Below are 13,585 nucleotides of genomic sequence, written 5' to 3' on the forward strand. Positions count from 1 at the left end.
GTGGAAAAGAGAGGACTCAGGCAAGGCTTCTGGTCCTCCAGGGATTGGATGCTCTCAGGGCTGGCTTGGACATGAGCTTCTCACCAGACCCTCGAAGTCTAGACGATTTCTTATAAAGGGAAGAGAGAGAGAAAGAGAGGGAGACTACTTGTCCTCTACTTGTAGACTGAGCCAAAGTAGGAAGAGGCTGGAAGGAGAGAGTGGAGGAGGGAAGACCAGATTTCCAGCTGTTTGTAGTGTGATGATGGGCAGTAGTCTTCGGGCAGTCGCCTTGAGAGCTGATAACCCAAGCACCATGTGAGAAGTGGCCTGCAAAGAACGTCCTGGGAGCAGCCTCACCCTGGACGTCTAAGGACAGTGAGCACAGAGTGTGGAAGAGCTGGAAACAAATGAGTGACCGGCTTCCAGCCTCACACTTTTCTCTCTTCTCACAGATGCTCGTGAGAGAATGCGTGACACGTGTATCACACGCGCACGTGCACACACACACACACACACACACTTACACACACACTGACAGGCACACACATGCTCAGTCTTATATGCTTTCAGTTTGACCTGGGACTGAAGGAAAAGTTTGGGGGGTGTCATTTGTTCATTTGTCTGTCTGTCTGTCTGTCTGTCTGTCTGTCTGTCTGTCTCTCTCTCTCTCTCTCTCTCTCTCTCACTGTCTCCCTCTCTTTCTCTCTCTCTTCCCTTTATAAGAAATCGTCTAGACTTCGAGGGTCTGGTGAGAAGCTCATGTCCAAGCCAGCCCTGAGAGCATCCAATCCCTGGAGGACCAGAAGCCTTGCCTGAGTCCTCTCTTTTCCACACCCAAGGCTCCACCACACTGATCTGGGTATGCGCTCCTCGTTCAGCCTGTTCTGGGGTGCTCTGCTTTGTAGCTGGCCAATCTTGGGCTGGTGCCGTTCTCTCTGGGAACTTTTTTCTGTCTCTAACCACTGCTCCATAGCAACCCAGAGAAGCTGAAGCAGGTGCAGGGTAGGAGGGGGATCCTTCAGCTAAGTGTGTGTTCCGTGCGGTGCCTGGGGCTCTATTAAATACAGGCCTTTCTTACATGAGAAGAGGACTCACCTTTTGATTTCTTTGTCAATGTTATCAACATCATTTTATAGATAAAGAAGGAGCCGATAGAGGGAGATTGGGTGGCCTGTCCTAAGTGTTCCCACTGGGACAGAAGCAAGACTCCAGCAGCCCTCTCAGACTGAGCAACTCCTCCCTTCTTACATGGCATTCTGCCTCTCTGACACATGCCCAGTGTGTGTGGAGATTCAGGAAAGAAAAGCCACCTCTGTCTGTCCCTTCGCTCCAAAGCACTGCTGGGAAGTTGTTTTGTTTGTTTGTTTGTTTTTTGTTTGTTTGTTTGTTTTTGTTTTTGTTTTGTTTTTTTGGCTTTTGAGTTCAGTTACTGCAAGGGTCATGTGACCAGCTTTACATGGTGAGAATACTTAGGAACAGAGAGCCAGCAGATATTACACGCTCTCCACTATTTCTCCAAGTATAGTTTGGGGTTGGGGGAGAGCAGGCAGCCCCTGGGAGAGCCAGCACTGACTAACCTTGGACCGACCTTGCTGGGGTGACTCTCCTGAGACTGCTGCTATTGGACAGAAGGCCGTAGGAGCCGAGTTCATTCGCACCCACTGGCCATACTGTGGTAAGCACGGGAGAGCCTGAGTCTGTATGTGAACTAAGTTCAAATACAACAGGTGCCGCTCGCTAGCTCTGGGGCCCCTGGGAAGTCGACCTGTTTTCTTGTGAGAAGGTGAAATCGTGGCCCCTCTGTCAGGTCTGCAGGACTAAGTGGGATCATGCATGGTACAGCTCCGGTCTCTAGGCAAGTGGCAAGAGCTGTTTTACTGTGCCAGCCCCAGAATGATGGCCTGCTACCCTGGAGAAATCCCTCACATGCTGCATGCGTGTCTTCGGAGGCACCCATTATCCCTGTAGTCTGTCCGTTCAGAATACCTGTTTACAGCCCTAACCCCCGTCATCTTCTCCTAGTGATGGAAAAGGAAACTTCTTGCAAACTTTGAGGTAGCACCCCAGTGGTCATAGGAAACCCCAACATAGTCCCTGGTGTTTGCCTTTCCAGTCAGCAAACTCGTCAGCCCCCAAGAGCTACAAAATGTCAGACGACTCTACAGGCCACTTGAGACTGTGCCATGGTCCAGGGGATAGGTATGACGGGAAGAGGAAGGAGGGTGGCTTAAAAATGTCCACACTAATGTGCAGGTCCAGGAACCATTGTTCTGAGAGCTTGGAAATGGGTCACTCCATGATCCTTGTCCCACTTAGGTTTGTGGGACTGCAGCAGAGGCGGACTAGCCTGCCTGGGGCTAACCTGGACCAAGCCGGACCAAAGTCAATTTGGAATGCAGATCATGCAAGTTCTAGAAATGCTAGGGGTGTGTGTGTACATATGTGTGCATGTGTGTGTACATACACATGTTTGCATACTTTATAGGGAGATTCAATACAAAGAGAGTAGTCATTTACAGCCTTAGCTACTAAGATTTCTGTGTCCCAAAAATGTATAACTCTACTATGACTATTTAGGAAAGAACTAACCGGGGCTGGAGAGATGGCTGAGCAATTGAGAGCACTGACTGCTCTTCCAGAGGAGGGTTCCCAGTATCTATATGGTGGCTAACAGCAGTCCAGTTCTAGGGATCGCATGCCAGCCGTCTTCTGGCCTCTGTTGGTACCGAGCATGCAAGCTGTGCATAGATGTTCATGTAGACAAAACACCCATGCTCATATTTTTAGTTGAGTCTAGCCAGACATGGTGGTGCACAGATTTGTAATTGCAGCCATTGCAGAGACCGGGGAGGATGGTTGTAAGCTCAAGGCCTGCTGGAGCTACAGAGTGAGCATAAGGCCAGCTCAGGAAGACTGTCTCTAAAAGCAAAGGTAGAACTGCAAGCAGAGCTCAGTGGTCCAGCATCAGGCTGGCCTGTGCAAGGCCTGGGACACAGTGCACAGGCCAGACTGCTTTCACCGCTCTCCAAACCTTACAGTCTTGTGGGTGCAGTGGTGCGTGCCTTTGAGCAGAAACAGGTTCTCTCTCTCTCTCTCTCTCTCTCTCTCTCTCTCTCTCTCTCTCTCTCTCTCCCCCCTGACTTTACGACCATCTTTATCTTGAGAGCAAGTCCCAGGCCAACCTGGGCTACATAATGCCAACCTGGGCTACATAATGAGACTTCTTCTCAAAGCATATGCACCCTTTTTTTTTCCCCGGAGCTGGGGACCGAACCCAGGGCCTTGCGCTTGCTAGGCAAGCGCTCTACCACTGAGCTAAATCCCCAACCCCCATATGCACTCTTTAAAGCAAATGTGATGTCTATGCTGCTACCCTATCCATTTTGCAAAATGGGAATATTAGTCAGAGAGAGGGTGGCTTGGCAAGGGCTCGTGCATGTGCACTCTGCCCTTTTCCTGCTCACTCCCCTCTTCTCACTCCCCACCCCCACCTTCTGAACTCATACTGTACTGAATTCATGTCCCTTTTGTTTAAGAAACGTTTCCTTGGGCCTATGCATTTTGGTCATTTTTGCAGAGTCCGTGTGAGGTAGGAGGGAGGACTTTATCATCTCTGTGGGTGCTGATGCTTCGGGTCCAGTTAATCAATGGTGCGGCCTGGGCTCAGCCCTGACAAGGATCTCCTGAGTGCGTCTTTCACAGTAACGGTATTCATGACCATCACATCAACACCTCTTTCCTGTTTTCCTTCTTACTCCTTTCCCAAGTCAAACTTTGTATGTAATGGCCCTGTTCATTGAGCCTGAATTGGGACCAACAACGGAAGAAAATGTGTCCATGCTAACTCAAGGTTTCAAAGGTTGTCACGATCACAGAATAGTGTTGCAGCTTAATAGGTAAGATCAGTGCCACCAAGCCTGATGGCCTGAGTTCAGTGCCCAAAACCCATAACACAAGGAGAAAACCAGTTCCAACAAGTTGTCCTCTGACTCCACAGCCTGCATGTGAGTGCGCATGTGTGTACGCGTGCACATGCACACCACACACACACACACACACACAGTAAATGTGACAAGGGCTAGATGAAGACACCAAGCTGAGGCTGGGTGGGCTCTAGGAAGAACAGACTTGCGACTGGCTGCCACAGGAAAAGCAGATTCTGCCAGTGAGGTGGGACACAGGGAGTGGTCTCAGTGAAGGGTAGTGGGAGACAGAATGCTGGAACATGGGGCATGGAGGCACACCAGAGGCAATGAGGCAGGGATGCCTCCGGAAGGTCTCAGAGCAGCCAGCGCTTGGTCAGCCCCTTGATTCCCATCAGGGGAGACACTCCACTGGTTAGGTCTCTCCTCTCTCCTCATTCCCCTCTTAGCACTTTTAAAGAGGAACTTCGTGTGGACCATCTCAGGCACATGGCCATTTCTTTGTCTCTGAGAGTGGCCTTCTAACAGTGGCTTTCAGACTTCCATGCATCAGAAACCCTGCATGGCTGGTGGTGACACAGTTGCTGAACCCCAGTCTTGGAGCCCTTGATGTGAACCGCACAGAGCCCTTATGTTGTCGAGACTGGGCTGTGTCTCTGCAAATTCCTACCAGCTTCGTCTGCCCTCGCTTGGCTCATGAAGGTTAGATGTAGGCAGCACACTTTAGTACTTTCTAGGGCTGCCATGACAACAAGGTTGTCTGAAACTGAAGAGAACTTTGTTCTCACAGCTCTGGAGACCAGAAGTCTGGTGGAAGAGCAGTGCCTCCCTGAGTCCTTCTGGCTTCTCCCAGGTTTGCTGCTTGGCTCACAACAAGGTACACCAGTCCTTTACTCTTCTCACTCCTTATGTCAACTAAAGACCTGAGGGAGACTGGCCCACCTCAGAACCGTGAGACTAACGCTTCCTGAACAGAGACAAACCCACCCTCACACCTTACTCCCCAGCCTGGACCAGAGCAGGGCCTTTGCCAAATGTGTCTACAAGTAGGATCAGATCCTCTTTCAGCAAATGCTTGTCAACAAATTAGCACCAGGTTGAAGTATAAAGGATGGATAGAATCTCCCTTTTATATGGTACCAAGAAATATCAGGCCTCAGCAAAGACTGCTTGTGTGAGCGCATGCTCTTGTGTTTTGCTATGAGACCGTTGTCTGCATTGCCAGAGCAGTGGTCTGCTTTAGCTGTGCCTCCTACATTGCCTTTGGTTAATTTACTTTCATTGATTACCTGCTCCCCCATGTGTGGATGTGTTCCCGTGTGTATATGGGTATGAGTACCTGTGTGCAGGCACATGCATGTGTGTGGAGTTCAGAGGTCGCTGTCAGGTGTCTTTCTCTATGGCTCAGCCCCTTTATTTTTTAAGATAGGGTTTCGTGCTGAGCCTGGAGCTTGCAATTTGACTAGACTCGCTGGCCCGCAAACCCAGGGATCCTGCTCTCTCTGTACCCTGCCACCCAGTGCTGGGGCTCCAGGAGCTCACTGATATGCTCAGCTTTTTAGGTAGGTCCTGTGGGATCAAGTTCAGGCCCTTGTGCTTGCAGGGCAAGCATTTCATCCACTGAGCCATCTCCCATTTCTCTTTACCTCAGTTTATGAGAGACATAGCAGGCACGGAGGACTGGGGATCAGGAGGGAGATTTGAGCTCCTCAGTGTCTTCGTGCCTTCCCGTTGCTGTTGGAGCTCTGCACAGGGTGAGGCTGCAGGTGTTCATCCTGCAACCTGGAGGTGGAAGGCGTCTCCCACAGCTCCCTCAGTCTAGAGAGCTGAAATCTCGACTCTTGTCTCTTCCCTCAAGGTAAGAGGCACCCAAGACAAACCCTTCGTGCTGCCTTTTCAGACTCAACCAGAGACTGGTGTGCTGCCACCAGGAGCAGCCACTGTAGGGCTCACTAGGCCTCCATTCCTGTCAGCTCTGCTCCCATTAGAAAGCCTCATCCCACGGGACACGTGGGCTCTGGTGAGGGTTGAAGAGCCGTTTCCAGTGCCTTCCCTCTGCCTGTCTAGAATCCTATCACAGTCGTAATCCACAGCAAATGGATTTCCCTGACCCTGGGGACAAAGGCCTCATGTTTCCTAGACTTGGTGGCTCCTGAAAGGACAGAACCGTCAGCATTTCTCCAGCTGCCGGGTCTCAATCCCTGTAGGCCTCAGAGACCTGTAATAAGATCAGTTTCCAAGCCAGCTCCAGTCAGCACGTTCAGAACGGTCCCCTGTGGTTGGAAGGGAGGACTGACTGAGACAGGAACTGAAGCTTTGGAGCTCACACTCACACAGAACCACACAGTGAGTTGGAAGCGGAGAAAAACAGATTCTAGTTCTGGCTGTCAGCCATTAGTGAGACCTGGCTGTGCTTCCCAGTAGGAGTCCACAGCGGTGGGTGGCCTTGGGAAGGAATAAGGCAGTCATTGGAAGGGAGAGAAGGGGGAACGAGACCGGGAAGGAAGAGGAAATTGAGTAGGAGTGGATAAATGTTTAAAGCATGAGCGCTGTGAAATTGACAGATTCCTATTTCTCATGTGCCAGGCGGGCCCTAATGAGAGTCCACGGACAGACACATCAGTAGCACTAGCTATACTCCAGGCGGCCTCCACCTGAAGCTTTGAGGCAGAAGGAACGTGTGAGGAGGGAGATACGGAAACTTTGCCACAAGGACTGTAGAAGCAGAAGTTGGAAAAGCACTGTTCCGCACTTGAGTGACTTCTTTTCCAAATCCAAGCTCCCTTGCAAAGGAGACCAACTCTCTTTTGGTTTCCCCTCAGGATGAGTCCCAGCTCTGTGACTGTAAGTCCAACTAACCGTGGCCAGCTGGGGATCCCTCCCACTGTCCTGGAGGAGAGACCACGCCATGTTACCTTGCGCAAGTCACTCTTTTCCTCAGAAAGTAGGCCTTGGTTTTTGCTTAGGAAAAACAAGAGAGTTCGTGGTGATGTCTGATTTCTTGAACTGGCTGAAGGGTACACGTGTGTAATTTCATGTGTGTATGAACAATATAGAGGAACGGGTTTGTATAAATGTTTGATAAATAGTAATTGGAGTGTCCAGCCTAGTAATCTCCATCCCTTTGCTCTGTATGTCTGACAGGGACTGGGCCCCAATGTCACCACAACAGTGGGCCAGGTCAGAGTCTCTTGAAGGTGCAGGTAACAGCTTCAAAGTCACACCTGGTTTTGGACTGCCAGTTTTGTGATGACCTTAGAGAGCTTAGCTATCTCCTCCCGCTTTGTGTGTGTCTGTATTTTGAGACAGACCCTTACTCTGTAGTCCAAGCTCACCTGTACTCACCATTTAACACAGAATGACCTTAGACTCACAGCAATCCTTCTGCCTCAGCACACTTGGCTTAGATAGTTTCTTGTTGACAAAACTGGGACATTGGTAACAAATGTACCTAAGGCTTCTACTGTGGTGCTTAAAAGGCATTCGTACTCAGCCATCTCTACGGGAGAAACTATGATTAAACCACGGGAAGTTTATTTTCTAAACTAGCTGGGAGAATTCTGCAGATGAGGCAGAAAGTAAATTAAGCTTTCAGTGACCAGGAGCCCGACCCAAAGCCCCAGGCATGCACGGGCACATTTGACTCAATGGGTACAGCAGGCGGACACCAAGAAAATGACATCCTTGCCGTGGTCCATTGTGAGTGTGAGACTGACGATCACCAAGTGTGCAAGCAGCCTTCCAGTCGGGTGACTTACGCGACGTTGGGGACAGGAGGACTTAGAGGAAGCCGTGTCCGTGCTGTTGTTACCCGGGACTCACACTGCACTGCTGACCTGAATAGTCTGATAATGAAAACTGGAAGGAAGTCATTTCAGGGGACAGGGACAGCATCGGCAGCCACAGCAGTAAGCCCAGGGGTGAGAAGTTGCCAGGTGACCAAGACTTTTCAGATCAGTCACAATAATCCTGAGCCCAAGGGGTTGCAGCGTGTAGGAAGTAAGTGGGAAAGACGGGTAGGATCAACACAGGCGCTTGACACACACCAGATAGCTTGAGGGACCTCTGTGAGCCCCAGAGACACAGTGATAATTCAACAAATGGCACAGGAACATCTGGATATCCACATGTCCCTCCACAGAGTTGCCCCATGATTCGCTGTACTAGAGAATTAGAACATTGTTCACAGTGGCCATGGCCAAAGACAGAAACAACCTGAGTGTCATTAGCAGGTGAATGGAGAAGCAAGTGTGGTACACACAGAGACACACACATAGAAATACTGTGCATGCACATGCACACATATACATACACACAGAGATATGCACATATGCAGAGAGAGGAGTGTTAGTCATCCCCAGAGAGGAGTACAATTATTGCATATGATGCAATGTGAATAAATCTTTAAACCATTGTGAGGAGGACAGACGGTGTGGCTCCACTCATCTGAGATGCTAGAAAAAGCAAATTCATAGAGACAGATCTGAGCCACCAGGGCTATGCGACTGGACAGTGGGAAGGAATTGTTGCTTAATAGTCACAGACGTTCTAGAAATAGATGGTGGTGGTGGTGAACACTAAATGTAGTCAGCGTTCGTGCACACTTTGAAAGGCCAGTGTTGAAACCAGCCTGGCCTTCCTGACCTGTGCATGGGTGGTCCACAGAGACCTAGGGGAGTGTGCACCCTGGGAAGACAGCTATAGCTACTAAGAGCAGGAGCGCAGACAGAGGGAGCCAGAGGGACAGTGCATCCTTGAGCATGCGCTGTGGGGAGTGAGCAAGTGTGTGCGTGTGGGAGAAGTGTGCCTGATCCAGCCCGTGGGAGAGGAGAGAGGAGGCTAGGCAGTAAGGGATGCTGTCACACAGAACCACAGACAGGTCAGTGAGGGGTCAAGGGGAGGGAAGACAGAGAGATCAATACTTGGAGGAGAGGGCCCATCAGGGTACTGAGAGCTGAGCAGGGTCCATCACATAGGGGGAGTGTGGGAATGAGGGAGCGCACTTTATTTCCAGAGAGCACAGTGGGAGGAGCATGTGCACCAGGAGGACACAGGCAGGACGCAGCCATAGATGTGTGAGTAACGGAGAGTGAGCCCAGGAGAGCAGGGACGGGGGCCGAGGGAACAAAACCAAAAGAACTGCTCAACGAGAAGAGCTGGACGTAAGAAGCCATGAGCAAGGCAAGCAGAAGGATGGCACTGGTCAGCAAGGGAAGGAGAAGACTGTGTCCCCAGTGGCTAAGGGAAGTGTCAGTCTTGCATGGGAGCCACGCTGTTCTTACTTGGCAGCATTTCCACAGAGGACCATGGCTAGTGTTTGTCAACAGGGCCTGGGTACACACTCTACAGTATCTGTTCAGCCAAAAACAAAGACCATAAGCTAAACTCAGTCACCCTGGACATCCTCTGCCTCAGTCAATGTGGCTGCCTGCTTCCTATCTGACTTCTTCCAACTGCTTCAGCTGAGATGTCTGAGAGCATGAGCTGAAGCCCAGTTTTGGTCAACATTTAGGAAAAGGGAGATGAGGAGCCTTCAGGGCAGCCCAGGTTTGGAGGGCACCATCATCACCTGGTTAGCTGAGTTCACAGTCGTGGACTGGGCAGATGAGACAGCTCAGCATCCGTCACAGGAGGCCTGGAGCTCAGATCCCAGCTCCTGCGTAAAGGCACACGGGAATGGAAGACAGGGAATCCCTGGAGCAATCTGGCTAGCCAAACTAGCCAGAACAGTGAGAGCCCTGACCCCAATAAAGTGAAGAGAAATAAAGAAGGTGCCCAACATCACCCCAGCCCCCCATATGGCTGAAACACAAACATGCATTTAGGCCCACCACGTAGATAATCTATGAAATAAGTATATTTTCAAATTTCGCTAAACAGCTAGCCTTCCTGTTTCTACAAGGCCAGGGATGGTGCTCTCATGGCTTCTGTCAGCCTAGACTCCTGTTCCTGGAACATAGATAGGCAGATCTTCCAGAGCCAGGCACGGGAAATCGCACTGACTCAGCTATACTGGCCCATGTGTCTCATCCTCATCCACAGGCACCCTTAACAAATGGCTGGCTTCAACGAGAGGAGCCTGGTTCCAGTGCAGGTCAGAGCCAAGGGGCTCATGGACAAGGGCCTCTGTGGCAGTAAAAGCAGACAGGCCTCGGGGAGAATCTGCTTGACGATCTGGGTCATACGCCAACAGGTCCTTGACAAAGCACCCATTTGCCACCTGGAAGTGGCTCCAGCTTCCCAACCCCCAACATCCCTGCCATGTGACCTTCACACACCCATGCGTGCGTGCGGGGTCCAGAGGTTGACATGAGACGCCAGCTACTCTGTCTACCTTACGTGTAGGGCAGGGTCTCTCGCTGTGCCCAGAGCTCGGCTTACCTGGTCGAGCTATCCAGCTTGCTGTAAGGATACCGTCTCTGCCTCTCAGGCTCCAGGATGACAGGCAGGCCGTCACATCCATCTGGCATTTACGTGGGTGCTGGATCCACACTCTGCTCTTCAGTGCCTGCCTGGCCAATGTCCCCATCAAGCCACCTCTTAAGCTGCCTTCCTATACTTTTTTTTTTTTGGTTCTTTTTTTCGGAGCTGGGGACCGAACCCAGGGCCTTGCGCTTCCTAGGTAAGCGCTCTACCACTGAGCTAAATCCCCAGCCCCTACTTTTTTTTTAATCCCATGCTGAAACCTACTATCTGAAGAAAGTGGCTTGAGAAATATCAACCTCAAATTGAAAGAAGACATTAACATCTGTCTCAGTTCTTTACACAAATTAGTGTTTTCATTGATATGAAAAATACTACTTTTTTTTGAGAATTTGGCGTCATCTACAAGGAGAGGATTGAATGTCTATGGCAGGTGATACATACACAAGATGGATATCTAGATGGATGGATGGATGGGTGATGGATGGATGACAGATGGATGATGGATGGATGGATGGATGGATGGATGGATGGATGGATGGATAATAGATACTGGTACTCTGTGTGTGTGTGTGTGTGTGTGTGTGTGTGTGTGTGTGTGTGTGTGTACACAAATAGGAATAGACAAAAAGGTTTAGGAAGAATGTGAAATACTAAAAGCGGAGCTCAAACTCTGGCCTGATGCCCATCTCCCACTGCTCTTCATTTCTTTCCCCCAAGCCCTCTGCATTGAGGCACTGGGCCTGGGAGGCTGGGTGATGAGGACAGACATCTGGACCACTGAAAGGTTTCTGGTGCTCCCTCCTAGCTAGGACATCAGATCCTGGAGACTGCATCAAGTCTGTCTTGGAAGAAGCATGATTTATTAAAGCCAGACAGTGGGAACCAGGCAGGGGACAGTATTATAACCATGGCAGAGGGGTGGGGTGGGGTGAGTAGGTCACTGACTAGGTGATAGCCTGCAGGCACTTGGCATGGCCTTTACTTTGTTCTTCATGGACTGTCACATTTGACAGGTTAAGAAACAGGGCCTATTGGGGTTGGGGATTTAGCTCAGTGGTAGAGCACTTGCCTAACAAGTGCAAGGCCCTGGGTTTGGTCCCCAGCTCCGAAAAAAAGAAAAAAAAAAGAAAGAAAGAAAGAAACAGGGCCTACAAGGGTACTGTGTATGGTCCCCAACTGAAAACTTGCTACACCAAGATTCAGACTCTAGTCCATAAAATCTTCAAAGCAGGAGGTTTTAGGTAGTCACCCAAGGTAGAGTCTGAGCTGAGTCCCTAGGGCGTGAGAGAGGACTTAAAGCAGAGACTGCAAGCACCTGAGGCTCCTTGGCCTTCCAAAACAAAACAACCATTTCTTCATTTGCCTCTTTTTTCCCACTTTGTTCTCCAGAGCAGCGGTTCTCAACCTTCGTAATGCTGCAGCCCTTTAATACAGTTCCTCATGTTGTAGTGACCCCCCAATCATAAAATTATTTTGGTGCTACTTCATAATGTAAATATCTGTGTTTTTTTATGGTCTTAGGGAGACCAGAGGGAGGGTCATTTGACACACACACACCAAGGGCTCACAATCCCTGGTTGAGGTGGAGATTTTTAAAATCTCACTTCTTTCCTGGGCTGTGTAGAGCTGGTGTAGGTTCAGGTATTCATTTTCTCCATCCCAAGGATGAAGAGTTCGGAGGAGTGCAAGGTGGTTCCTACCAGGGAGAACGTACCAAAAACCATTCTTCACTACTTCTGACAGCAGCCTTAGACTTTAGAGCACACACACCTGATTTCAAAAGTCTCCTAAAGAACCCATCTGGGGTTCAGTGTGACTCAAAGCCTCAGTTGAGAGCTGGGTATGGAGTTTGAGCACTGAGAAGGCCAAGACAGGAGGAAGATGGGTGAGTTTGAGGCCAACAGAGAGCCACATAGAAAGATCCTGTCTCTAAAAACTACACCAAAGTACAGCACAGGCCTGAGTTTACAAGTGGCTGATGGCAGCCTTCTTGAAGAGCTGGTGTGCGTCCAGTCTCACTGGCTGCTCCACGGAGCAGTTCTCAGTCCCTTACACAGCGGCACATAACCTACAGACGTCATCCCATGTGTTCCAAACAAGCTCTAAATGTCTTCTACAGACTAATGATGTGAGGTGCTAAGTAGCATCTACTGTATTATTTGGCAAGTAGCAATAAGGGGAGGTCCATATATGTTTAATTCTGACACAGTTTTTCCAACTGTTTTCCATCCTAGGTGACAGAATTCACAGAATCCAAAGGCTGGGACAGAGAGGGCCAAATGCTTGTGCCTGCGTGACAAACATTTGCTAAACTTTTTGTTTCTTTTCTCTTCCTTCCTAGCATCCACCTGCTCTTCTGCCACCGGAGCACCCTGACTGTGCCACCCCGTAGGCCATGGAGAATGAGCTGCCAGTCCCCCACACATCCAGCCGGGCCAGCATCACCACCAACACCAGTGGGACCAATAGTAGCAGTGGCTGCAGCAGCAGCAGTGGTGGTGGCAGTGGCCGCCCCACTGCACCCCAGATTTCTGTCTACAGTGGTATTCCTGACCGGCAGACTGTGCAGGTAAAATCCTATCAGCCTGGGATTTTATCCCTTCCTTCACAGGGCTGCTCAAAAGGAGTGTGGGAGTGGTCTGGTGGGATAGACAGGACAGCTCCAGAACGGGCAAAGAGAGTATGGGCCGGTGGATACATACTGTGTGTGAGGGGGAAGTGGTACCAGATATGTGCAACACAGGAAGCTGTGATAGAACCTAGATGGGAAAATCCCTGGCTCCCCCGAGGGATGAATGGTGAGAATGCTGCCTGCGGAGAACAGTTGTGTGAAACCATGAAGGCTAAAACTAGCCAAGAACAAAATGACTGGGAGTTTCCGCTCAGTCAAAGTCCAGACCAGTCATCTAAGTGGCCACTGCATTTAAAGAACTAACTTAAGGGGGCTGCAGGGACGGCTCAGCCATTAAAGCGTCTGCTGTGCAAATTTGAAGACATGAGCTTGGGTCCCCAGCACCCACTTAGAAAACTCTGTAGCACCGGTGCTTTTAAGAGTAGAGACATTTGGCTCCTTAGAACTCATTGACCAACCACATATCCTAGTCAATGAGCTCCGGAAGTGAGAGACCCTGTCTCAAAAGGAAAAAAAGGTTAACAGTGATCAAGATTGGCATCTGACATTGACCTCTGGTCTACACATGTACACACATGTACTAATATGCACACATACATACATGTGCATGCACACATACACA

General features: G+C 50.0%; 1 protein-coding gene across 8 annotated transcripts in view; it reads left to right on the forward strand.

The window, feature by feature from the left end:
- The window catches only part of Phc2 (polyhomeotic homolog 2), a 98,665-nt gene that overhangs the window by 37,566 nt on the left and 47,514 nt on the right, over positions 1-13,585 (forward strand). For all 8 annotated transcript variants that reach the window (XR_005504429.2, XM_006238926.4, XM_039109792.2 and 5 more), the window contains one exon: positions 12,673-12,900. Coding sequence is in view for 7 of the 8 variants with exons in the window: in XM_006238926.4 (XP_006238988.1) it covers positions 12,727-12,900 (174 nt within the window). In the remaining variant the exon portion in view is untranslated. Of the gene's footprint in view, positions 1-12,672; positions 12,901-13,585 lie in introns of those variants that run through there.

This window comes from Rattus norvegicus, chromosome 5 (assembly GCF_036323735.1).
Source record: "Rattus norvegicus strain BN/NHsdMcwi chromosome 5, GRCr8, whole genome shotgun sequence".
In the NCBI taxonomy this organism is placed as follows: domain Eukaryota; kingdom Metazoa; phylum Chordata; class Mammalia; order Rodentia; family Muridae; genus Rattus; species Rattus norvegicus.